This window comes from Rousettus aegyptiacus, unplaced genomic scaffold (assembly GCF_014176215.1).
Source record: "Rousettus aegyptiacus isolate mRouAeg1 unplaced genomic scaffold, mRouAeg1.p scaffold_m13_p_7, whole genome shotgun sequence".
Classification (NCBI taxonomy): domain Eukaryota; kingdom Metazoa; phylum Chordata; class Mammalia; order Chiroptera; family Pteropodidae; genus Rousettus; species Rousettus aegyptiacus.
In genome coordinates this window covers 68,634,844-68,659,583 of record NW_023416310.1, presented here as the reverse complement: position 1 = coordinate 68,659,583, position 24,740 = coordinate 68,634,844, and the positions used below count along the sequence as shown (strand labels likewise).

Sequence of the window (24,740 nt, the reverse complement as noted above, 5' to 3'; positions counted from 1 at the left end):
GCAGAGGTGTCTAGCCATGGTCACCAGTGTCACCGTTGGGTCCTAAGTTGGAGACCTCTGTCCTTCGGTGTCCATAGCCCCCTTTGCCATGAGGTCCCTCCTCCCAACTATAAGGACCTCCCTGGTGCCCCGGCCCCTCTTGGGGGCCGCGATGCTTTCAGATGTCTCAGTCCTGCTCTGTGGGTGGGGAAGAGCCACCTTGCTGCCCCTCTGCTGCCCTCTTGGCCCTGGACCTCTGTGGGGGTTCTCTACTACTTTGGGCTTCACTGGATGGTGAGGTTCATGTTCCCCCTACTTCCTGACCCCCGCATAGTACCTGGGGTTTCCTCCCTATCACCTGCTCACATCCACCGCCCCCCCACCCTACCTCCCCTACCCTCTCAACATCCCCACCCCCACCGCCAGGCTCAGCCACCTCAAGTCTCCACTTTGGTCTCTTCTTCCTGCTGCCCAAGCCCCTCCCTCCATCTGAGCAGAACCACAGTCCAGACCCAGCCAGGCATCTCCAGCTCTGTCCTCAGTGGGGCAAATTCTCCTTCACGTCATCCAGGCTCTGACGCTTAGAGCTCTAGAAGAAAAAAATGGAGGGCTTTTCTTACCTTAAAAACCCAGTCTTGCAGTTAAAAAAAAAATTACTTGGCTATAAAGACTGTAATATTTACTATGGATTTGAAAAGCACATTCAAGTGTGCATTTGGCCGAACTATCCACCTCACCAAAGCTGAGGCCAGGAGAGGTAATGCGGGTTGTTATCTCAGCATTTTACTCTGCTGCACAGAGTTGTGCCCCTGTATGTGTGGTTCCAGCACATGGGCAGAATGCCCATTAGTGTTTATACTAGCACCTCACCACACCAGTTGATCCTCACCCCAACCCAGGCAGTGCCAGGAGCAGATAATATTATTAACTCTGTTTTACCAGGAACAGCACAATTAGACAACTGGCCCAGGGTCGCACAGCTGCAGAGTTGCCAATGACCAGTCCTGAGTCCCAGACAGACTGGCGCCTCCCCTCACCCTGGCACTACTCATCAGCAGCGTCCTCTGCCCAGAGACGTGGATGCTGCCCCAAGACTCTCTCTGGCAAGAGGAAGTAGATGAGCAGGCAGGCTTGATAGTCTCCATTCCGGTGCAGGCTGAGCACTGGGCCCCCCACTTCTGCTTCCTCGAGAGGGGTCCAGGGGATTGGGGCAGGGAGGAGACAGAGTGGACATATGCATCCTTCCTGCTGCACCCGGCCAGCAGCCCAGGATGAATCAGAAGCCCCTTCGTTCCCTACAGAGCCCCTGCTTTGCATCCGAGCCCATTCTCTGGAGTCTGTGCCCTATACCTGCCAGCCTTTGGCAGCCTGGCCCCTCCCTTGAGCCTCCTCGGAGCTGCCAATGACTCAAGTTAGGAAGTGCCTGCTCCTCAGCTCTGTGCTGACTTCCCATGGGTTCCAAGCATTTTAAAACGTGACCCACATCCTAAAGAAGTTTCAACATCAGTGATTTCCCACAACAGCTAAAGGCCAGTAATGCCTTTTGTGCCAGCAGCTTTCCAAAATTTTTGTGTCAATCATCTTGCACACGCTCCTGTTTTTATACCTGGAGGAATAGGATTGTGAATCTTGGTAGGAGTTAGCCTAGCTATGGTCAGACTGCCTGGTCACTTGTGTTCTGTTGGCTAGGAGATACTGACTGGAAAATGTTAAAATAACACCAACAAACAAGAAAAATCTGCTGCAAACTCTCCCAGAGTGTTCCCTAAAAGGGAGAGGAGACAGCTGAGTTCATGCAGCAGCCTCAATAACCCTTCAGGTCTAATGTAGGCTTTTTATAAAGATCAGTCTCAACCCCTTGACCTTTGGGTTGTTTTCACATGTCATTTTTGATAAGTCGTGGTTGTTTTGATCTCCTTTTCTTCCTAAGAGAGCAGGGACTGACTGCGTGTCCAGGAGGGAGGATGAGGACTAAGTCTAAACTCCAGAAGTATTTCAGAAGGAAAATGTCACAAGGCAGTATAGCATTTATGGTCAAGCCAACAGGGCATCCGGACAGAAGGGAGAACAATAAGCCTCCAGGAAGAGGCAAGGCTTCCTGTTGGAGTAGAATTTGAGGCAGTCTTGGAGGTGGGAGTAGAGAGGAGGCTGCCAGCCATTCAGACCCAGAGCCTGGCACATAACGATAGCAGGGGCGCAGCTGTACCTGCATAGGGAACAGGAGAAACAGTTTCAGAGCAGAGAATATAAGACTTTAGATTTAGCCAAGAAGTTTGGACTTCATCCTCTAAGCTATAATTTCCTATTGATCCCATTTGGCATGATGTGAATCATCTTATAGGCAAATTGGTCTGCCCTTGCTAGGAGAGTGCAGACCTAGGAGAGAGCATTGACGTAGGGGCGGGGGGCTGGCTCTGGAGTAGCCCAGGGTCACAGAGCACCAGCTTTCCCCTGAGCTAATAAGCAAGGACTTGACCAAAGGGTAAACCTATCTGAGCTCCAGTCCTTTAAGTACAAAGAAGGATAGTGATCTTTTACTCACTGGGTTGAATTGAGGAGGAAATGAAGTAATGAGGGTAGAGCACAAAGTATGGCAGACCCTGCTCCCACTTGGTGTTGGTTCCCTTCCCTTTGCATCACTCTGTAGAGCAGCATCCACTGGTTTTGTGGCTCAGCCACAAGAGCCTTAGGCAACATTTATTTTGAGGGCCTAGCCGCCACTATTCTGCCGAACGCTGAGCTTGTGAGACAAGAATCCAAATAGGCCAGTAAGGAAGGGATTAGGGAGAGACACCTGTGTTATGAATGTCCACGCAAGCTCTCGTTTCAGGGACACACCGCTGCCCTCAAACCACGTAAAGCCTTGAATAAAATGGGAAGGTTGCAGGTGTCCGAGTCCCTGATGTGGATATGCTCTCTATCCGTTCTCTTTCTCATAGCGGGCACAGTCCGAGTCCCTGAGCGACCTGACCTGCACCCTGGAAGAGAAGCAACACGATGAGAAGCCATTACCAGCAGTCAGCTCCGAAGATGAGCCCAGTGCTGGACAGCAGGATGGGGTTCGGGACCTAGGCCCTGAACCTGGGGGACCGGCTACCATGCTGCCACCAGGGGGCACCCATGCGAGACGGGCACGCCTGCAGCACTGCCCAGCTCTCAGAAACAGCGCTGAAGAGGAGGGGGAGAGCTCCCTTGGGGACAATCCCTCCAGCCGCCCAGCCACCCCAGAGGTCGCAGAGCCCAAGTCAGGCCCGACCTCCTGCTTGGAGTCCCCATTTGTGCCAGAAGGCTCCCCTGATCCCAACAGCGAAAACCAAAGAGAGGAGCTGTCCCTCACAAGCACATATCCCCTAGCCAGGGACACAGCTGAAGAGGTGGTCTGTGCTCCTGGAGATGATAAGAGTCGATCATCTCCCCACATCCCTGGGGAAGACACGACACCTCCTGGGACCAGCCCTGCTACCCCCGTGGAGGCTCCTTCTGGGCCAGGCAGGCCAGACCACAATGTGCAGGAGGCGGAGCTGATGCTGGCAGTGCTCCCTCTCGAGAGAGCAGGGACAGAGTGTTCTGAGGCCCCAGCCCCAAGCCCCTCAGCCCCCAAGAGCTGCTTGAAGCATAAGACCCAGACAGCCAGCAGGAGCCTCAGCGTGTCCCTCACCCCACCTGCCTCAGAGTCATCTCCAGAGGAGCCCACCCTCTGTGCCCTGGACAAGGAAGCCACCCTCCTGGGATCCCCCAGAGCTGAACTGGCCAAGTCTCCGCAAGGGGGACCTGAGAGGGTGGCACAGGAGCTGAAAATCAGGAGAGGAGGCGGGGAGCCTCGAAGCATGAAGAAGTTCTCTGTGTCCTCGGGCCGGGCATGGTCACACACAGGCCACAGAGAACATCTGGGGCACTCTGGCCCCGTGGGCCCTGCCGCTGTCCCCTCCACTGTCCGGTTGCCCCTGCTGAGGAGCAGCCTGGCCTGGAGGAGCGAGGCCACCCTCGATGACCTCCGGGCACCTCCCGAGCCCCAGATCCAAAAATTGGGCCCTCAGGAGTCACCATCACCAGCTGAATGCAGCTCTCAAAACACAGGAGACATGGTGGCGAGCCAGGCTGGGCCAGGCCAGAGCCTCCAGGATGTGGCGACCACGCCAGCCACAAGAGACCCCTGCCCCACTGCCCAGGAGCTGCCCACGTGTGGGGACAGAAGCCGCTTCCCCATCAAGCTTCGGTCCACATCTCTCTCTCTCAAACACAGAGATGTGTCCTCACCGGAAGTGAAAGGAATCAAGAGATACAGTGCTGAGGTCAGGCTGGAAAAGGGAGGCCTGACTCTGCTCTCAAAGGAGGACAAGAGTCACATGGGGATGGCCCCTGCTACTCGGGGGACCAGGTCCCCAAATGGCCAGGGAAAGGGGCGGGCTCGGCCATCAGAGCAGCTGGGGTCCAAGCCGCCCCTGCCCAGGAAGCCACTTCTGCAGACCTTCACTCTCCCGTCCCTACCCGTATCACCTGATGTCGGAGATGTCAGCCCTGGAGAGCTGGACAAGCCTGCACTGCCCCTTGACCCCAGAAAGGAGAGAAGTTCGCCCCATAGAGGAACTGGTAAGAGGGTGTTTGGGAAGGGATGGGATGAACGGAGTCACATCGATGGGAATAGCCTGCTGAATGGCCACCAACTATGTAAATACTTCAGGTAAAAACCTTGTTGCAGGGAGATTGGAAGAAAACGTCCGAATTCCTTGAGGTATTATTACTCATGGTTGGTTAAGAGTTGGGGATGGAGAGTAGAGATGAGGACGCAAATACCAGGATTTGTTGTCAGTTCAGAGAAGTCAGAAAATTGTCCACACTCCTTTGGCAGAGTATTATTCTCTGGAGGGATGGGCCTCAGTGGGCCCCTCACATGCTGCTCCACCGTTTGCCTCTGGAATTCTGCAAGGCCCAGGACCCAGGGACCTGCTGGCTTTTCTTGGCTCCTCTACCACGTAAGGTCCTGACTTTCCCCACAAAGGAAGCATTTCCTCCAGTTTAATGAACAGGATTGTGTGGCCCAGCGTCACGCAGGAAGCACCTCATATATTAGAATCACAGTTTTTGTCAGATGTGTGGGTGGGCATTCTCATCCTGTCCCAAAAGGGAGCAGTGTTAAGATTAGGGCGGAATGCAGGCATCTTCTAAAGCAACCACAGTCTTCTGAAATGAGCAGAGACAAAACCAATGACTCTTCTATGTCATTGACATTTGTCACTTTTTATTTACAGTGTTTCAAACAGAACAAGCACTGTTGCAAACAGGTGTTTGCATTGGAGGTAGACAGCCCTTCACTGGTCATTTCTTTCATTAATGGAGAGCAGTGTGCAACAAATGAAGTTCCCCAAACGAGTCATGTGCACAAGTGACGCGGCCCCTGGGGAGAGGTGTTCCATGGCAAATTTTATTTAACGACAACTTCCAGGATATTTTAAGTGGCTACTCTAAGTCCAGGACTCCACTTAAGCACTGCATTGTGGGACAAAAAGTTGTTCTCCTAGGGACCCCACACCCTAAAAGCAAGATGGGGGCACACTGGGAGGAAGAAACAAGTTCACACAAAGCACCAGGAAGGCAGGTTCTGAGAAGTTCTAATCCTTTCTGTCTCCTTCCTAGGAAGTTGGTAAAAGTGCTGTGTACAAAGCGCTTTGTCTAAGGTGACCCTGGCAGATGCAGGTGGTTCTAGGGAGTAGTGCCAGGAAAATATCCCCACTTGTGGCCTTCCTGATCCGGGGCCCTGCTCGGCCATGATGTTTTGCTGCCGCTTCCACTACCGTCAGTGAGGGAGCTCTGGGGGAGGTTCAGGCTATAGGCTGAGGGTCCTCTTTGCCAGTTCCCAGCGAGATCCTTGAAGCCATTGCAGAATGATTCAAAGATGCTGGTTGAAACAACGAGTGGGGTGGGGCTTGCTCTGGGCAGGTAAAACCCTGACATCAGCACCTTCTACCTTCCCTACCTGGAATTGAAAATGTCCCTCAGAGCCCCTCGGAATGATTGGAACGTAACTACATAACCACTTAAACACAAGACACTCAGGTTCCCAGTGAGAGCCAGGAAGGAGGCTTCACAGAGCTGTGCTTGGCACGTTAATAATTCATGACTACCTCAACCTACATCTGAGAGTTAGACTTTGTTCTTTGTAGGATGCCTGGAATGTGGTGTCGTTAAAGACCTGTTTTTATCTTTTGATTTATAAAATATGGTGTATTTATCACTAACAGCTTGCTTAAATAGCAGAAGGGGATTGTTTTGTCCATCTGTGTTTATTAACATCCTCTATGCCACAGTTGAATGACAGATTCAGGTGAATTCCAGAGTGAAAGAATCTAGGTGACTACAGAGCGCGGGTAGTGGTTTTTATTTATGTGAAGAGAGGAGGAAAAAATATTTGAGGGACTAGTTCCAAGACAGGCTGTGGGGTCTAGGGGCTGCCTCATGCAGACCAGAGCCTGATCTCGGGGTCCGCGCTGCTGGACCCATCAGCAAAGCAGCCTCTACACCTTTCCCAGACCCTGTATCTATCTGCGGTTTGATTCATTATTACTCTGCTGTCATCCACGTTGCTCCCAAATTATAGCAGCTGAAGGGATTTCAATTCATATGATACATACAGATCATGAAAGTTTTAGTAACAGCATCACTCAATTTTCCAGAAAAGGCCTGATTTTTGCTGTTTATTATCTTGTGGTGGCAGACACTTTACCCAGAGCTTCAAGATGGGCTGCCATCACTCCTGTTCCCCTTCCAGGTCTGCGAATCATAAAGTGAGGTTAGTGAGGTGTCCCAGATGGGCCTGAGGTTCTGCCTTCGGGCCTCAAGCTGCCTTATCTGGAGCACTCCTGTTTATTCCCCTTAATCTTCCCCACACCCTGTAATCATCCTTGGAGGTGTGGAGAAACCCTTCAGCGAGAGAGTGGGGTAGATTGGCTGCTTGTTGCAATAAACAGAAGAGCCTGCTTGCCAAGTGAGCTGGGCCTCACAGGGCCACCTCGGGGTGGGTACTACAGGCCCAGTGCCCCATCTGTGCTCATCGATTACAGAATACCTCTCAATCTGCTGATATGCCGTTTGGCCAGTGAATGGCTTTGGGTTATTACACTTGTCATGTGTGCAGTATATTATCCACCCTTCCATTGCGCCAGTCTAGCCTAGTTTCTAAGTTACAGCCTCCTGCACTCAGGATTAGAATTAGAACAAAGCAGTTGGAGATTCTCATGTAGAAAAATGGTAAAGTACAGAAAGTATATAGAAAGGACAGTCACCTATGAGTCCACTCAAGAGATGTTATTCCTGCTGACCTTTCCTTAGAGTCTTTTCTCTGTGAGTGCGTGTCATTTATTTTCTACATAGTCATGGTCACGTGTTGGATATTTTGAACAGTAGCGGGACAAATTGTCACCCTCACCTGGAGCCTCATGGATAATCAGCCTCAGTCTCCAATCCAAGCTCATTCCTTCCAGACTGGGCCAGTGACAGACACAGTGACACACCCAGGTCTCCGACCCCCTTCTTCTGGACTCTAGGACTCACTTATTCATTCTTCCTACAAATTTCATGTATTCCTGCCACGAGCACAGTTCTGCGCTGGCCCCAAAGAATAGTCAGGGAAAGCAAGAGGGCCACACTCTCAGGGGGCTTATACCCTGAGAGGCAGGTGGCAACTGGATGTCAGAAGGGAGTGTGGACAGATGCCCATCTTGTCTTTGACTGTCAGGGAAAACGAACTCAAAGACACTGTTACCTAATGACACAGTTATTTCAGTGTATTCAGATTCATTTGAGTAGAATACAAAGGGATAGTTTTGGTATCATGCTAAAAATATACTCCTTTGTCTTGAGTCTTAAAGAAAACCAACTTTGTTCACACCTACCTTTCTTCCCCCGACAGCTACTTCCTGAGTTAAGCGTGGTCAACACTCTGGCTTCCATTCCCTGCCTTCCCCATGCCCCTCAAACCACATATGTCCCCTTATCATCCTCATACAGGACAGGGCATGCATTCTCACCTGTTACCTGATGGTCTCTGTTCCCTTGACTCCCTTGTCCATGGCTTCTTACCCCTAATATTCTGTGGTCAGTCCTAACTTGACATCTCATGATTGTGATTCAAGTTATTGACACCTCACCAACCCCAGGCCAGTGTCTTTCTGAGTGCCCCTATCTGTCCAGCTACACCAGCCAGAAGTATCAGAGACATTACAGTAGTTTACTATGGATAAACTGAAAGGGCAGGAATCATAGGGAAAATCGCCTTGTGGTCCTACTGCTTAAAGAACATGTAAAAAGGGACTTGTGCGTCTCACTGAGGCAGAGTAAATACACTCCACTGTCCCTCCGCTTAAAGCCTGGACCAAATGCAGAAGGCGCATGTCAGCAGACTCCAGGAGGCGGCCAAGGGCAGGGAGACCAGGGTGTAGAGAAGACCATGCTTGTCCATTACTCCTCTGTGTATTCACACCATCATTTCTCTAGAAGTGATGCTTAACAGTGGGTTTTCTGGCTCACAGGGCATGTGCAGTTTTAATTGAATAGACAGCTGACTTCAAATGACCCTCCATGAAGATGGGGCCAGCTCATACCTCTTTCTTTGAGCAAGATAGAGACTATTTCTCCACGCTGGCATTAATACCAGGTGTTGTCAGTCTATTTAAATTTTTCCCCCTAATCTGATGGATGAGAAAATGTCAGCAAGTCTTGGTCATCTTAATATGAAGTGTCTTTGTCCTCCTCCACCCTGTCCCCAGGTCAGCCTCATTGCCTTTAACCTGACACCAGCAGCCCGTCCCCCTGAACTCTCTCATCTCACCCACTCTTCCCAAGTTTCTAACTCTGTTAAAAAAATCTCAGAGCCTTTTTGTTGCATATGTAAAATAAAAGGCAAACTCCAGGGTAAGGTATTCGAGGGTTTTTAAATTTGGGCCTAAGTCTGTGTTTCTGCCTTCCTGAGTTCCTCTGCCATGCCTAGCCCGCTCTGACATCGCCAGCCCCACCTCTGCCACCAGCTCCCCTCAGCACACTGTACACACCCCTTCTCACTCTGAGTATGCTTCACCTCACCCTTGAACTTGACCCTGAGAACAACAGGGGTTTGTTTTTTCTCTCAGTACCTGTGCCTGGGGGATCCTGTCCTGCAGTGGGGGGACCTGGGCTTTGTTCCCATGACCAGATACAGGGACCTGGGAAGGAAGCAAGCAAGGCAGGGAGGGGTCTGAGTGATGAGACGGAAGACACTGAGTTTAGACACTTTACTCTAAGGTCCACCTGCCAGGGGCTATGGGATTTGGAGCTAGTGTATTTCTTAAACTCTGAGTTTTAATTTCCTCCTTTGTAAAATGAGGTTATTAGTAATACTTAGGGCAGCAAAAGCATTTTAACTCCAAAATGTGATACAGCTTCATACAGTCGAGTCCCGTTTTCCTGAGATGTACCAAACTGCCCTCCCCTGGGCCACATTGGACAGTCTGCGAGAGTGGCGTCCCCTGGTCCTTGTTCTGCCAAAGGTGCCAGCGCATTGATATTAGTCCCCAGGGAGAGTGTGTGTGCAGAATACTGGGGCGGGGGCGGGAGGGGGTCATGAATCACTACTGGCACCCTGAGCACATACATGGATCCTGAGTGGGGAGAGGAAAAAAGGGGGTTTGCAAAAGGCTTTCTTAGAGACACGGCCGCAGTCCTGTGAGGCCCCAGCTCAGCAGGGTGGGACCAGGGACCCTCCTTCATCCAGTGCACAGGGGCTCTTCCCTGACACTTCGTGGAGAGTTGGACAGGTGTGCCTTGCAGCTGGGAGGCCTGTGCTGGACTCCATCCCAAGGGGCCACCCACCCACTGTGCTCCCAGGACCCTGACTCATGGAGAAGGCAGGAGGAGCAGGAGCTGGGAGGAAACTGAGCCACAGCCAGAGAGGACTGGCAGTGGAAGAGAACCCCGCAGAGTTGGTTTTAGACTGTGGTGCAGCAGATGGGACAGAGCCCACCGACACAGTGGCAGGTGCCAGAGGAGAGCCCTGCCTGTCCTCCCCACTGCCCCTCCTTCCTGGAACCTTGCCCAGGGAGAGGAGCCCCCATGCCAGCTCAGACACCCTGTACTCAGGGAACAGGAGACTTAACACTGACTCAGTCCTGAGGCTATGCCCTGTCCTGGAGTGACCACAGTGACTGCTGGGACCTGAGGGTGACCAGGAAGGTACTGAGAATGCTCCAATTCCCATCTCAGGCAGGGGGACTACAGGGGTCAAGCTGTGCTCTGGTTTGTCTGGAACCTGCTGGCCCAGGGTTCAGGTTCCTGCGAGAGTGCAGCCCACCTCCTAGGTGTGCATGGGCAGTGCCACCCGCCATCCATCGCCTGTACTGCTGTCACTTCAGAGGGCATGTCAGCCCTTTCTTCAAGGCAGCCATGAACCTCCTGTGGGCACTGAAGCCCTCTGTGCACTTCCCCAAGGGCTGGGTGCAGCAGGGAGAAAGGGAGTTGGCAGAGGGAAGGCCGTGTCTTTGTGACATAAGTGCATGAACATCACAGGCGGGGGCCCTTCTGAGGGGGGCTGAAGACAAAAGGTGCCAGAAAATCTGAGAGGGGAGGCCAGAGATGGGGATTGTGTGGGCATCAGCAGGGGCAGCCCTGGGGGTGGCAACCAGATACAAGGCAGGGGGCACTGGTGACTTCCAGGAATGTTTATTAGCCTGGTTCTCTAGGCACTTTGTGTCAGCCAGAAAGGGGATACTGTGGGCCAGAAGCTTGGAGCAGCACCCAAATCAGTGCCTCCCAATACTGGCTGCCAATCAGAGTCATCGCATCAGGTTCTGGCTGATCTATCCAGCGTGAGCCCAAAACAAGGGGAGTGCCAGAGGCTGCCCAGGTGATTCCAGTGTGTGGCCAGCACTGAGGATGCTTGTTCTAGGGTGGTGCTTCTCAGACTTACAGGTGCCTATGAATCTTGTTAAAATGGAGATTCTGATGCAGTGGGTCTGGATGAGGACGGTACCCCTGGACCTCAGACCGCCCTCTGGGCAACACGGACCCAGGACTGCGCTTTCCAACATGGAACCACTGGCTCCTCTGTAAACTTAAATTAAATTTTAACATTCAGTCCCTCAGTCACACTGGCTGCATTTCCAGAGCTCAGTGGTGGTGTGTCATTGCAGAAGGTCTTCCTGACTGATGCTGATCTGGATAACACCCTGGCTCAGTGCTGTCATTAGCAGGTCACATCTCTTCAAGACCCTGTGAGGGTTGGACTTTTCCCAAAAAAGCCCTCAGCGTCAGAGCACTGTCATGCTTTGACCTGCTTGTCAATGTGTCAGTCTCCCTCATGACGCCAGCTTCCCACAAGCAGCATCTGCTGTGGATTTGCTTGCCACTCGTGTACACTCAGTGAGTGGGTAGATACTGCAACCGTAGCTAATGTGTATGTAGCACTACTTAGTGTCAAGTGTCACATCAGACACTTTACGGTTCAGTCTCCAAGAGAAGTCCTATTTCATAGATGGGAGAGCTGAAGAAAGTGCCCAAAGGCATGAGGGGAGTAAACTGAGAAAAGCCACATCAACTCCCACGCCTGTCACTATTGGTCTGTCTGGCCATGGTTCTTGACAAACGGAGTGAGAGACACTGCCAGGATCTCAGGGGAGAAGGTTAAATACTACAACGTGCAGGACAGTCTTTCAGCAGAGGAGCCTCCAGGCAAAAACCTCAGTAGGCCTGAGGTTGACTATGTCTGCCACTCAATGATGAGTGACAACGGGGAGGGAGTGGCATATAGGAAAGATGTGGGGTCCCACCCCCAATATGAAATGGTGTGTGATATGTAGTGGTTTAAGATGGAGATCAGAAAACATGTGCTCTGATGCCCTCTTTGTCACTTGTTGTCTGTGTAACCCTGAGCAGTTCCCATGCTCCATGGGACTCCCTTCCCATCTCCGAATTGGGATGGAAAATGTTTTTACATTACAAAGACAGTTGTGTGGGTCATTGTGAACATGATACTGCTCTGAAAGTCAGGACCAGATGAACCTTAGCTGTTAGCATTTCTTTGGTCAGGAGAAATTTCCCTGTCCATCTAGGAGTGGGGTGGGGGATGGGAGGGGGCGTGAGAGGGGTGTAACAGAGGATGGAAATCCATGTCTGTGGCCAGAGCCATCCCTCAAACTCATGATTTGTTCTCGGGCAGCCACTCAAGACAGCTCTTGCAGAATTCCAGCTGTTTCTGGAGACCCATGGAAACCAAGGTGGGGTGTTCGTGTACATGTTAAATTATAAAAGGGCGCCATGTACTATAATAGTTTTACTCTCTCTTCTCCTTTGTCCACTGTAGCTCACAGTTATTTTCAAATAACAGTGCCTTTCCACCTCCACATCCTTATAAGATCCCATTATCTCACCTGGCAGGTAGTGGAGACCTGCCGTCTCTGTGCTCAGAGATGGACTTCTGTCATTGCCTTCTGTCCAGAGGCTGTTTTAATCACACTGATAGTGGTGGTTGAGCAAATGGACTTTCAATCCAAGCTCCTCCATCACAACTCTATGCCCTTGAGCCTTTCACTGGCTCCCTGGGTCTCCACTGTGAGATTGGAGGTTGGGCTGGGCAACTCCAGGATGTCTGCCAGCCCTGACAGGCTGAGGGCTGGACTCAGCACCTGAAATCAATTAATGAGTCAAAGCATCCGACCTGTGGGCACCCCAATAAACATGCCTTCATGTGACCAGATCTTCAGCCACATGAGTCCAAATCTGTATGTGATTCACACAGTGATTTCTTTATAAATGCTTTTTCACAAATTCTGCCTATGAGCCCTAAAGCAGTTAAAGTTGGTGCTGTAACAACAAAGCCAACCTTGTTTGGGAAAAGACCCACATAAGTTTCTAGTATGGAGGCCCACACAAACCCTCACCCTGGAACAAGGGCTGTCCATGCTCCCCTGAGAAATGTGCTCTGTTATCAGCCCCTGATAAATGCTGACACTGAGAAACCTCACTCCATCAACTTCAGCAGGACAGGGCCAGTTATAAAACCACTGGAGGTTATCATTGTCCTAAACTGACTGTCCCTTGCATGGCTGAGCAAGTGAGATGCTTCATAGAGTCCATGACACGAGGAAGAGGGCACAGGCCTGGCTCTCACCTGCTATGATATGAACACTGACATGTGGGTTTGAAGGCTGTGAGAGAACTGAAGATCAGAGAAGGGTTTCAGAGGAGCTGGGTGAGGAAGAGACCCTGGCAGCGCCTACTTGCTTTAGAATCAAGAGAAGGGGAAGGGGACGGTTTGGCTCTGGTGACTGAGAAAGAGGTTCTGAGACATGAGCTGTAAAGTGAGTCTGTGTTTAGAGAAGCAGACTCTCTGCCCCTACTGATTCGTGGGGACTTATGTGGGGGAGGAAATGGACCCAGGGGAGCCTTTTTAGAGAATGAGAGGAAGAGGAGACTAGGTGGGTAAGGTAGGGGCAGCAACAGGAAAGGCAAGGGGGCCCAGGACCCCAGGGTGCATCTGAGGGCCAGGAGAAGTAAAGGGACCGGAGGAGTCTGCCATCAAGGGGAAGACAACCTTGGGAGCACCCTCACGCCCTCTGGCAGCAGCCCTGACTATCCTCAGTATGGACACAGCTCTGCATGGCCAGGGAGCTAAACTCTTCTTCCCATTGTCATCCAAGCACTCGGTGAGTCTTGAGACCCTTAGGGTAATTTGGTTTTTTGTTTTGTTTTGTTTGTTTGTTTGTTTGTTTTAATGAAGAATGATACACCTGCAGAGAGGGGCATAGATTGTGTGTGGATGGATTGTGTGTCAATGGATTTTCACACACTGAACACACAGATCAAAAAAAACAGAACAAGACCTATGCTCAGGGCCCTCCATGCACCCTTCCAGAGGGCTCTGGCTCACTCCTTGACGTGGACTGTGGGCCCCTCTACTCCCAGTTGCTCTTGCAGAAGGGCCTGTGTGCGGCACGCTGGAGAGTGTGTTAGCTTAGAAATATGTACCTCCCTGTGGTCTCAGCGTCCACCCCCGGGGCCTGGTGCCTAGGGGACACTCACATGTACCATTGGTTCTCATCATTTGCAGTAGTCATGCTCTGCAATGCTGCCACAAACACTGAATGGCCAGACACTGAACTGTTGCTGCTGGAGAAGCACAGGGTGCAGTTCCTGCAAGCCTCTGGTCACATTTTCGTCAGCTGATAGATAACATCACCTGACTGTACTACACATGTATGCAAATGACCAAGAAGGGCCAGGACTATCGATTTAGGGGTTCCAAAGACATTTTAGCAAGCAGGCAAATTCTCAAATACAGAATTCACAAACAATGAAGACCGACTACTGGTTGAATGAATAAAGGAGCGAATGGTGATGAGTTTACATATCTTTACAGACAGGAGCTCGCTCTGTGAAAAGTCAGCACTTAAGTTGCCAGGTACTGTGGTGACATCACGTGGCCTGGCATTGGACAGAACTGAGGAAGAGAGGCTACAGTTTCTGCCAGCATGTATTGATCAGGAGCTGTCTGTGTAAACGGAGACTGACAATAGATCAATAAATACTTTAAAAAAAATGAACCCACAACTTTCATTCAGGAAATATGACATAAACGCTCAGCACGGGTGAGGCCTCCAACCCCAACCCAACGATCCCCTTGGGTGTCTGTCTACACACCTCATTGGCTCTGTGTAAACCAGGGCAGAAAACCTGGATGGAAGACAGAGACAGAAAGTCTCTGTTATAGAATCTCCAAGGACGTTTCTGGCACCAGCTAATTGTGACAAGTGTGGGTGGTGCTCCCACTTTTGGTCAGAAATCTCAGAGAGCACACTCAGGCCTCTCCTTCCTCTGAGAATGTCTTCAGGGGCTGGAATAAGCTGCTGAAATGTGTTTTTAGGATGACAGCATGACAGAAATAGATTTGGAGGACCTTGCCAAAGTATTAATGCAGCACTGCTGGCCATGGACCTATGGGGACTTTTTCTCCTATATGTGTCTTTCTGTCCCCTAAATTTTATAAATAAGAGAGTCATTTCATGAAAGGAGAAAGATTCATAATACTTCCTCTTCGAAAATGGCAACATATACCAAATTTTTTAAGAGGCACAAGAATCCTGCTGCCCTGCTGTGTGTTAGCTTAGGGCAGAATATCTGCTTTATGTTCTCAACCAAAGGGCAAAAAACCCACGATAGTTGACACTGCACATCTTGTGCCTCTCACTCAGAAGACCCTATTCTTGACAACTGCCAGCTTCTAGACTCATAGCTGTGTCCTGCCTGCCAGATGGGGTGTAGACCACTGTAGAGTCCCATCCTCATCCCCTTTGCCTGTCACTATAGGAGTTTTTGTGAATGCAAGAAGTTGTACCTTAAGGTTGAATTTTAATAGGCGCACACACACGCTCACACACACACAACCCACCACCAATCAGTAAATCAAAATGAAGCAATAAGAGGCATCTCTCACAGAGGGGGGTTGAGTATCTCTAGAAATGGCTTAATAAGAGGATTTTCTCAATGGCTAATTTAAGGCCTTCCCGAATACAAATGACTTGGTTAAAATTGCATTTTGAGGCAGAAAGAGGAGAACAAGGAAATGTTTTCAACCTCTTAATCTAATGCCACATCTATATTATCCTGGAATTAATGACCTTTTAAACATGTTTAATCTCAGAAGTTATTTTATGATGGAAACTTGACCCTGAATGTTCCTGCTATAGAGCTGTCAGGGTGTAACAGGGTGTAAGAGGGTGGCCCCTGAAACCTGCCTTATCCTGAAAATTACCTCTGTGTCTTCCCTCCCTTCTGCCCTACCCTCATGGAGTATGGTACACACCCCACAACCCTGGCCCCCGCAGTGGACACCAGGAGCGGGGTGTGGAGGTACAGATCAGAGTGGCTACCTAGGCCTTCTGCCACTGAGTAGAATGACTCATCACCCAGCTGCTCAGCCCGTGCCCAGCTGGGACCGGAACTTACCTGTAGGTTACCTGAGGCTTTAGGGCCTTTCTGAATCACAGCTGGGTGGTTTTTCTCCCGTCTTCCTGATGTGTGGAACCCCATCCATTGCTCCTGTACCCTCTTCCCATGAGGCTAGCCCTGGACGATCCCTGAGAAAGGGTCTGGAGGGTATCAGGGTCATTTTGGCCCCCTTGCATTCCTGACAAGGAAGAAGTGGGGAAGGAGAGTAAGGGATGCAAGGAAAGACCACCACTCAAGGAAAGGAAGTAGGAACCATAAAAGAGAGAAATGGTCAGTCAAAGACCTTGGCCGTACGCCTGGTCCAGTGCTTGGTGTTGCTTCCGCAGTAGGTGGCCTTATTCCACACTGGCACAGCCTGGCACGGCTGTGCACTTACTCCCTCCTGTGAGTCTGGCCATGACAGACATGTGGGCACACACAGACACCAGAAACATTGCTGCCACATGAGGAGAAGTGCAGCGAGCGACCCTCCTCTACTTGCAATGACATCAGCCAGCACATTCTTGATGTAAGGAGAGAAAACGGCCATGTCTTGCCAGGCCGAACCTCGTTGCCTTGTTTATAAGACTGCAAGTCCCCCAAGCAAACTGGAAGAGAGATATGATATGCCTCGAGTGTGAGATGTGGGCTGTGGACATGGTCCCCAGGGGCCATGATTCTGGAACAGGGCGTCCAAACCCTAGTCACCTATCTGGACTGTGGCCACAGCCTCCCTCATAGCCTCCCCACTCAGATGTACTCCCCATACAGCCTCCAGATGTGCTCTGGATTAACACCTCACAGCCCTCCATGTGCACAGGGAGAAGGCCCTGCAGCCCTTCTGGGCTGGCCACAGACCACTCTGCCTCTGACCCCTCCCCCTGGGAGGACTGCATAGTCCCTCCGCTCAGCCTAAGTTCTCTGTCCTTCTCCAGGTCCCAACCCCAGATGGCACCCTCAAATCCCTCCTGCTGGTGTTAAGCCCTCTGTCCACATAGTACTTTGTAAATTGTAGCATTTTCCAATTTCCATCATGGTTATTTATGTGTACTCAGTCTCCCCCACTAGACTTTGAGTTTTTTGAAGGAATAATTTGTTTATTTTTTTCACCTGAGTGTTTAATACAATTATTACCCATAGCAAACAATGAATGGATGGATGGGAGGGTGGATGAGTAGGTGGGTGGATGAGTAGGTAGGTGGGCGGGTGGATAGAAGGATGGGAGGGGTTAGAAAGGTTGCGCTCTGGCTAAGAATAGAAAGTAGGGCTGGATTATACATTTGGAGCAATCTGAGCCAATGTGAGTGTTGAAATCAGAAGCAGGACAGAGAACATTTAGACACCAGATAAAGGCTGAAGGTTGGGAACAAGGAGCAATTACCAGGTTTAGGAAGAAGAGCTGAGCAAGGATCTGAAGAGGGAACACCCAGAGGGACAAGTCTCCCAAGACAGGTTATGTGGCCCTATCAGAGCTGGAAGGAGTAAAGTAAGTTGAGAATGGGAAAACACATCAGGGTTTATGGTGGGCCAGATAGCGCAGTATTCATGTTATGGCAGCATCAGAACTACCTGAGAAAACACAGGCCGAGGCCACAGGAATTAAGGGTGGAGGGGAACAGAGGACTGGGCCTTCAAGGGATGGCGAGGATCAGAGGAGACATTTTTCCTTGAGCTACAAGAAAGCCAAGCATTTTGCAAAGCAGCAAGAATGTCAGTGGCCAGGGAGAGCCTGAAGAGGCAGGAAGGGCCAGGGATGAGTCAAAGATGTGGCTAGGACTCCGAAGGGACAGTGGGGTGAAGGCCTCAATAGAAAAGCAAGAACCAGTCCCAGCTGCCCCAGCCAAGAGAGGTCAGTGTGCAGAACCCAAGGCCCTTCTCACCTCTAAAGGAGAGTGAGGTTCACAGGGCAATGACTCCTGTCCCTCATCCCACCTTGGCGACCAGGAGACTGAAATAAAAGAACTCCAGATTGAACTGGAGGTGAAAACAAGAGCAAATAAAATAATATCTTATACACATTAGAGCAAGGAGTGGTATATGTCAACCACAAAGAATGATGTCGCTAAGTCATCTTGGACATCTGCTGTGACATAGGCACTGCCTTCACCCTCAACTCCTGTGGCCTCGGCCTGCGTCCCCTCAGCTAATTCTGACACCACTAGAACTAGAGGCAAACATTCAGAGGGGCGGCTGGAGGGGACATTTGGATCTAGTGTGCTTTTGAGAGAAAGTACTTCAAACCTGTGAGAAGCCACTTATTTCATCTGGTTTCCTTGAAAAACGTAAGCTCGCTTCGTTTTTCTGTTGACAGCGCTAAATTCTCATTTTAGCAAATATGAAAATACAGAAGGGTTGAAAAGTAAGGGATGGGAGATGAACCACAGTTTTACCACCTAAAGAAAAACACAGTGATTATGGAAGAAAATTCAGCAAAACGTTATGGTTTTAAAGGCACCATTTCTCTTTTCTCTAGAACGTTCAGGAAAACACCTGTGGCTTATTTGGCTAGTTTCCACAAAGGGAAGGGGTGCTTACATTTTCAAAAGAAAAGAGAATAATAATGTGTATACATCTTCCAAATAAATCAGGAACTTGGTAGTATGTACTGGTCCAAAACGACAGGCTTATAATACAGAAACTTTGTCAATTTATGTCCTTACTTTTATCTCATCTTAGAAAGTACTGCATAGGAGGAAGTTGGCTCTAAAATGTGTGGATTGTTCTGACAACCTTGTGTCTCCACTTACAGAGAAGTGTCTGCCTCCCTCAGCAACAGGGCCTGGAACCGAGGGCCAGCCTGGGCCACCCTGGATCACCATCACTCGGCAGAAGCTGCGGGGGGCCCTGGAGCAGCCACCTGACGGGGAGGACAAGCCTAGAGCCCAGACACTGAAGTCTGAAACCAGGAAGCAAGCCAGGGCACTTGAGAGCACCCAGGTGCTTATGGCAAACATTCCCTGTCTCTGTAGATACATGAGAACAGTCAGCGGGGCTGAGGACTAGGACCTTTTGAGGACAGTGCATGTTGAACCATTGTGGTCACTGCAGAGCCGGTGGCCTGGGATGGTGGCCGCTGTCTGCCCTTGGTGTGTGCTGGGTTGTCAGGGAGGCAGGGAAGCTGGTGGACCAGTTAGGCCTGGAGACAGCTCTCTGTCCCATGCCTCCAAGGAAATACAGCATCTGGAGAAATGGAACAGGGTTAAAATAACTTCTAGGTTGGACACGGGCAACCATGCTTGTTATGCAGTGATGGACCAGCCCTGCTTTTCCGCTGTGCTGGTGTCCTGCCGGGGTTCCTTACTCCCCACCGAGAGCTGCAGGTCTGGAACCTGAGGTTCCATCTTGTACTCTGCACCAGAAACAACTGTTTCAAACCCAAACAACTGCGCTTAGGAGCAGACCAACACTCGTGGCATTTGTGTTCCCGATAGCTGCCACATAGCGTGTTTCAGCCGTGTGTGGAGGTGAGCCTGAGCCCACAGTGGGACCTCCCCTTCGTGTTCACACACACCTCAGTCGTCCTCGTGTCTGAAGACCTGCATGCAGGCTTAAGGAGTTGATGAAACAAATAGTAACCAGTGATCTGGTTTGGGGCATCCGTGAGCGTGCCAGGTGTCATAAAAATCTCAAATCTATTTCCAAACATGATTCATTCTGGCTTTCAAGTGGATGCCCTGCCATCCAGCATTTGGGGCTGAGGCCAGAGGTGCGGACGGGGCTGAAGCCAGGACGCCTGTGTGTGCTCACGAGAAGGCCCTCACTACCTGAACTCCTGAAGGCTGGATGGCAGCAAGCACGCAAACACGGCTCCCCCAGGGAGGCACCAGCAGCACAGTCCCTGTTGGCAGACAAGGACTTATTGCTTCAGATTCTGTTTGTTCTCATCTGAATCTTGGGTGACCAGACATAATGTGTCTTTCTTGTGTCCTAATAGGAGCCTATGAAGCAAGCCGACTTTGTCCGCAGCAAGTCTTTCCTGATGGCCCCGGCTAAGCCCACCATGATCGGGAGGCAGGGGACAAAGCCTCGCCTCCAGGAGGGACTACAAAGAGGGATCTCCTTGTCCCACCAGAACTTGGGTATGAAACCTGCAGATGGTCCCAAATACTCTATGAAATACGTTTCCACTATGGGTCCTGCAAGTTTGATTTGGTTTTCTTTTCATTCTTTTTTTTCTTTCTGCATTACTTGCCCAAGCGATTTTTTAAAACAGCTTTTATTGAAATATCATTTTCAGGCCATAAAACTCACTCGTTTTAAGTGTACAATTCAGTGAGTACTGATTGACAATGAGTACATATTTATGGAGTTGTACAGCTATCACAATCCAATCTTTCCTTCACCCTAAAAAGCAACTTCATGCCCATTTATAGTCACTCATCATTCCCCACCCCAGCTCTAGGCAACCACAAATCTACTTTGTCATCCTATATTTACCTTTTTTAGACATTTCTTATAATTGGAATCATAAAATATATGTCTGTTAGTGTCTGGCTTCTTTCACTGAGTACATTTTTAGATTCTGTCATTGTATGTGTCAGTATTTTAAAATTTCTTTTTAATCGTGGTAAAATACGCATAACAAACTTACCACCGTAACTATTTTTAAGTGTGCAGTGCAGTAGTGTTAAGAAGGTTCAGGCGTGTACAACCAGTCTTCAGAGTTCTGCATTTTTATTCTGGAAGTTTCTCTCCCCTGACTGCACTGTTGGCACTGTTTGAGACTGCGTGTCAGTCTTTTTATCACCTAAGTTATTCTGTACCTAAATCTTCTCTATGTTTTTGCATGTTAAGGATTTTATGTTGGAGGCCACAGTTAAGAGACCTTGATGCATATTTTAAAGAAGTGCAAGAGGCTTAAGTGAAAATCTAAACTCGTCACTCAGATTTTTGTTTATTTTGTTCTCTTTCCAGCAGCTCAGTCTGCAGCAATGACAGAGAAAGAATTGCATCAGCTGAAGAGAGCCAGTTATGCCAGCTCAGATCAGCCATCCTGGATGGAACTCGCCAGAAAGAAATCTCAAGCTTGGAGTGACATGCCCCAAATTATAAAATAGGTTTACAGCATGCTGATAAAAAATGTCCACCACCTTGATGGGTCACTTAGTGAAAAACAGTCACTGAAAGCAAGCAAACTGTGAAACTCTAGAGTGATTTTATCATCAGGTTATGAGAGGGCAAGCTCCGAGAGGAAGGAATCAGGTAAACAAGGAAGACAGACACACACAGCCACAGTCCTAGGCCAGAGGTGCCCATAAACACCACCATTAAAAAGGGAGGGGAATGAAGCCCTGTGCCCAAAGGTATGAATGTGAGTCTTTCAGAATTCCTTTGATCAAAGCGGGTCGGATAAGGAAGAAAATGGAAAAGAAAAGTGGACATATAACTAGGCCGTGGCTGCAAGGTCAGAAGAGAAGGTGGTCCAGGAGAATGTGGGTTTGTACCCCAACTTGAGATCAACTTGTGTCTCTGGTCATGCTGTCTTGCCTGTGGACCCTGCCTTCTCCTCTCATGTTTACTACTGGGCATGACATTTATGGTAAATGGGGATGCTGTTTCCAAGAGCAGCTATAAAACAGTTTTCTGTGAAGGAGTGGAAAGAACACAGCAGTGTGCATCCGTTCATAGACTGTTTCCAAAAATAATTTTTAAACTTTTCCACTAGGCGTCTGTGTCCTTAACCATTGCACAATGCATTGCCTGTTCAATAAAAGGTTTCAAACATGCTTCTGTCATATGTGTAAATGTTATTTCTACTAATATTTAGAGCACAGCTTCCAGCACTAAGTTAAGCACAAAGTATGGATTACTAGACATCTCATTTAAAATCTGATTGGATTGATTTTGGAGTTCCCCTCACCCGCAATAAAATTTTGCTGTTTACTTTCGGCAATCAAAAAATAATGTAGGGGGTTTTTCTCTCCTCATCTATTTGGTACGATACATTAGAAATACAAAGTTTCCCAAAGTGTTGCAATTCTTTAGCATCTATTCAATCTAATCTGCACATTCATATTGAAAGCAGATTTGCAATGTGTTAGCCAGAATGACCCATGAATGCAGAGTGTGGAGAAGCCAGCAGAGGCAGAGCATATATTTTGGGATCTCCAAATCTTGTCTCAGTTATATGATAACTTTATTTTAAAAAACATTTTCAATTTGTTCCTTTAAACAAGCTAACCTCCATGGGAATATGCATATAGGTGGGGACATTTAGCTGTCAGAATCAGTTAAGACCTCACATATGTTATAATTTAATTTTACATACCCTAAGTTCTGCTACTTTTATTCTATTTTCCACTTTCACGAATAAGAACTTTCCTAGCTATTAGAACTACACCACTTGGTCAGTTCTACCTTTATTGAAAACATCCTGGGATCATTTTCTTTTTTCCAACCAAATTGATTTCTTAATTGCACTATCTTAGAGAATATCCATACTGAATACCAGACTGAACGTGCTCTAAGCAAGAAATTCATTCATCTAACCTTGCTCTAAAAGCTTAGCCATGAATAAATTTAGGGAAAATTTATACCCCAAACCATTTCTCCCTAAGAGTACAGTGACTGTCTCACAGAAGAGATGTTAAAAGAAGAAAACACTGAGCAAATATAGGTACCCCTGTAATTTTAAGGAAAATGCAATTGGCGACAGGGATTCTAGATTTGCATCTGTTTTAAATGGACGACTGAGGAAGAAAAATTGGAAAGGCAGCAACCAGGAGACATACACTTCTGTGTTTAAGCCCCTCGTCTGTGGTCCTTTGGATTCCAAGAGAAACAATAGGGAAATATTTCTGTGGCAGCTGCAGTGGTTTCAAAATACATCCACATGTTCTTGGACAACCCTCCCTTCAAAAACTGAAACCTAATTCACCTTCGAGTGTGAGACAGACTTATCACTCACTCCTAACTCCAGAGTGCAGCAGAAGTGGCCGTGTGACTTCTGAAGTGAGGTCATGAAAGAGGTTGCTACCTTCAGCCTGCACTTTTTGACCTGCCCTCTCTGAGAGAAGTCAGTCACCGTGTCTTTAGGATGCTCAAACAGCCTGTGGAATGGAAAGCACTGAGCACTGATACCTCTGTTATGGCTGAATTGTGTCCTGACCCCAAAATTCATCCGTTAAAGTCCTAACCCCCAGCATTTCAGAATGTGGCCGTATTTGAAGATAGGACCTTTGAAGAGGTAATTAAGTTAAATGAAATCATTAGAGTGAGCCCTAATCCAATATGAGTGGTGTTCCTATGAAAAGAAATTTAACACAGACACACACACACAGGAAAGAAACCGTGTGACAACACAAGCAGAAGACAGCCATCTATAAGCCAAGAAAAGAAGAAACCAACCCTGCCGAAACCTTGACCTCAGGCTTCCAGCATCCAGAACCAGGAGACATACACTTCTGTGTTTAAGCCCCTCGTCTGTGGTCCTTTGATATGGCAGCCCATGCAGACTAATGCACCTCCTATCAGTCACAAGCACCAACCTGCCAGCCATGTGAAAGCTGCTTAGGCTTGGTTCCTCCAGCCCCCGTCAAGCCTTTGAATGACAGCAGCCCAGCTGACACACTGACTGTGACCTCATAAGAGGTCACAAACCAGTGCCCAGCCAGGCTACTTCCAAATCCTGACCCACTGAAATTGTTAGGTAACAAATATTTGTTATTGTTTTAAGCCATTAAGTTTTGGTGTTATTTGTCACTTAGCAACAGGTACCTAATACTGCAGTTTCATGTTCTTTTTTTAGGTCCTAAAGTGAAAAGTTTCTATTTGTTTTTAAGTTAATATTTTACCTGAGATTTAAAACTAACCACACATACAACATGAGAGAATTTTAGGTGATCCATCTTTGGTTATGTGGCAGAGATAGCTAGGGGCATACACCAAGGATCTGTAGTCCCCTCACATAGCATAGAGTTGTTTCTGGAAGCAGATGTCTAGCCAGAGACTACATCTCTGGCTGCATTGTCCCTGAGTTCTGGCTGATGGACTGTGAGCATCCCACATACAAAGCCCTATGTTCTAGAGAGGCCAAGGGAAGGCAGGAGAGTTAGCTTCAGATGTTTGAAGAAAGGAGAAGGAATTAACTTATCCTGTGTAACTAAGGAACAAACCAGGACTAGAAATGAAAGTCCTGGAGAAGGATGAAGACGTGCTTGCCCTATTAGAGTTACGTGCATGGGAAAAGCTGCCCAGTCAGGAGTGAGCTCCCTGACATTCATGGTGAGCAAGCTGAGCAAGGGTGAATAGCCACCCTCTGAGATGTCCAACACATCTCAGTCCTAGAAAGAGTCTGGACTGGGTGGCCAGTCCAAACCCAAGCCGCTCTGTATCTACAAGGCAGGGTCTTTTACATTTTTTTTGTAATGTAATTACATTGCGTTGCTCTTAATACTAATTATTACCAAGAAGTAACCATCCAGAAAACGATCCAAATGGGCTTTTATGCAGAATGCGGTTGTTCAGAGTGCTTTGAAAGCTTTTCATTACCAGGAGAAGGAAGCCAAGCAGAAGCAGCCTGCCAGCAGATGGGCCACCCAGCCTCCTGTATAGATGCATGTGATGGGGGAGGGGTACAGATCCGCTTTCCCTCACTCCCCAATCTTATGTTCAGTTCTATTGAACTCCCAGGTAGAAGGAAATATTGATTTATTTCCTGGTAGATGAAAATAATCCCTAGTGAATAGGCCCCTTAGGACCAAATAGCAGAAATAATGCAGGCTGAACGCACGCGTTTGGGTAGTAGCACAGGTGCTCAGGCAGCAGCTGACATTTGCTTTACATGCGTTGTCTAGCTTCCTTCCTGCCTTCTC

At 48.9% G+C, this 24,740-nt stretch overlaps 1 protein-coding gene across 10 annotated transcripts in view; it reads left to right on the top strand.

Moving 5' to 3' along the window:
- CRACDL (CRACD like) overlaps positions 1-22,005 on the top strand; it is a 99,978-nt gene extending 77,973 nt beyond the window's left edge. For 7 of the 10 annotated variants that reach the window (XM_016143041.2, XM_036224459.1, XM_016143043.2 and 4 more), the window contains 4 exons: positions 2,919-4,569; positions 18,677-18,864; positions 19,862-20,006; positions 20,842-22,005. In XM_016143041.2, coding sequence (XP_015998527.2) covers positions 2,919-4,569; positions 18,677-18,864; positions 19,862-20,006; positions 20,842-20,984 — 2,127 coding nt within the window. In that variant the 3' untranslated portion in view covers positions 20,985-22,005. The remainder of the gene's footprint in view (positions 1-2,918; positions 4,570-18,676; positions 18,865-19,861; positions 20,007-20,841) is intronic. The other 3 variants (XM_016143049.2, XM_016143044.2, XM_036224457.1) reach the window with 2 other exon arrangements.
- The last annotated feature ends 2,735 nt before the right edge of the window (positions 22,006-24,740 follow it).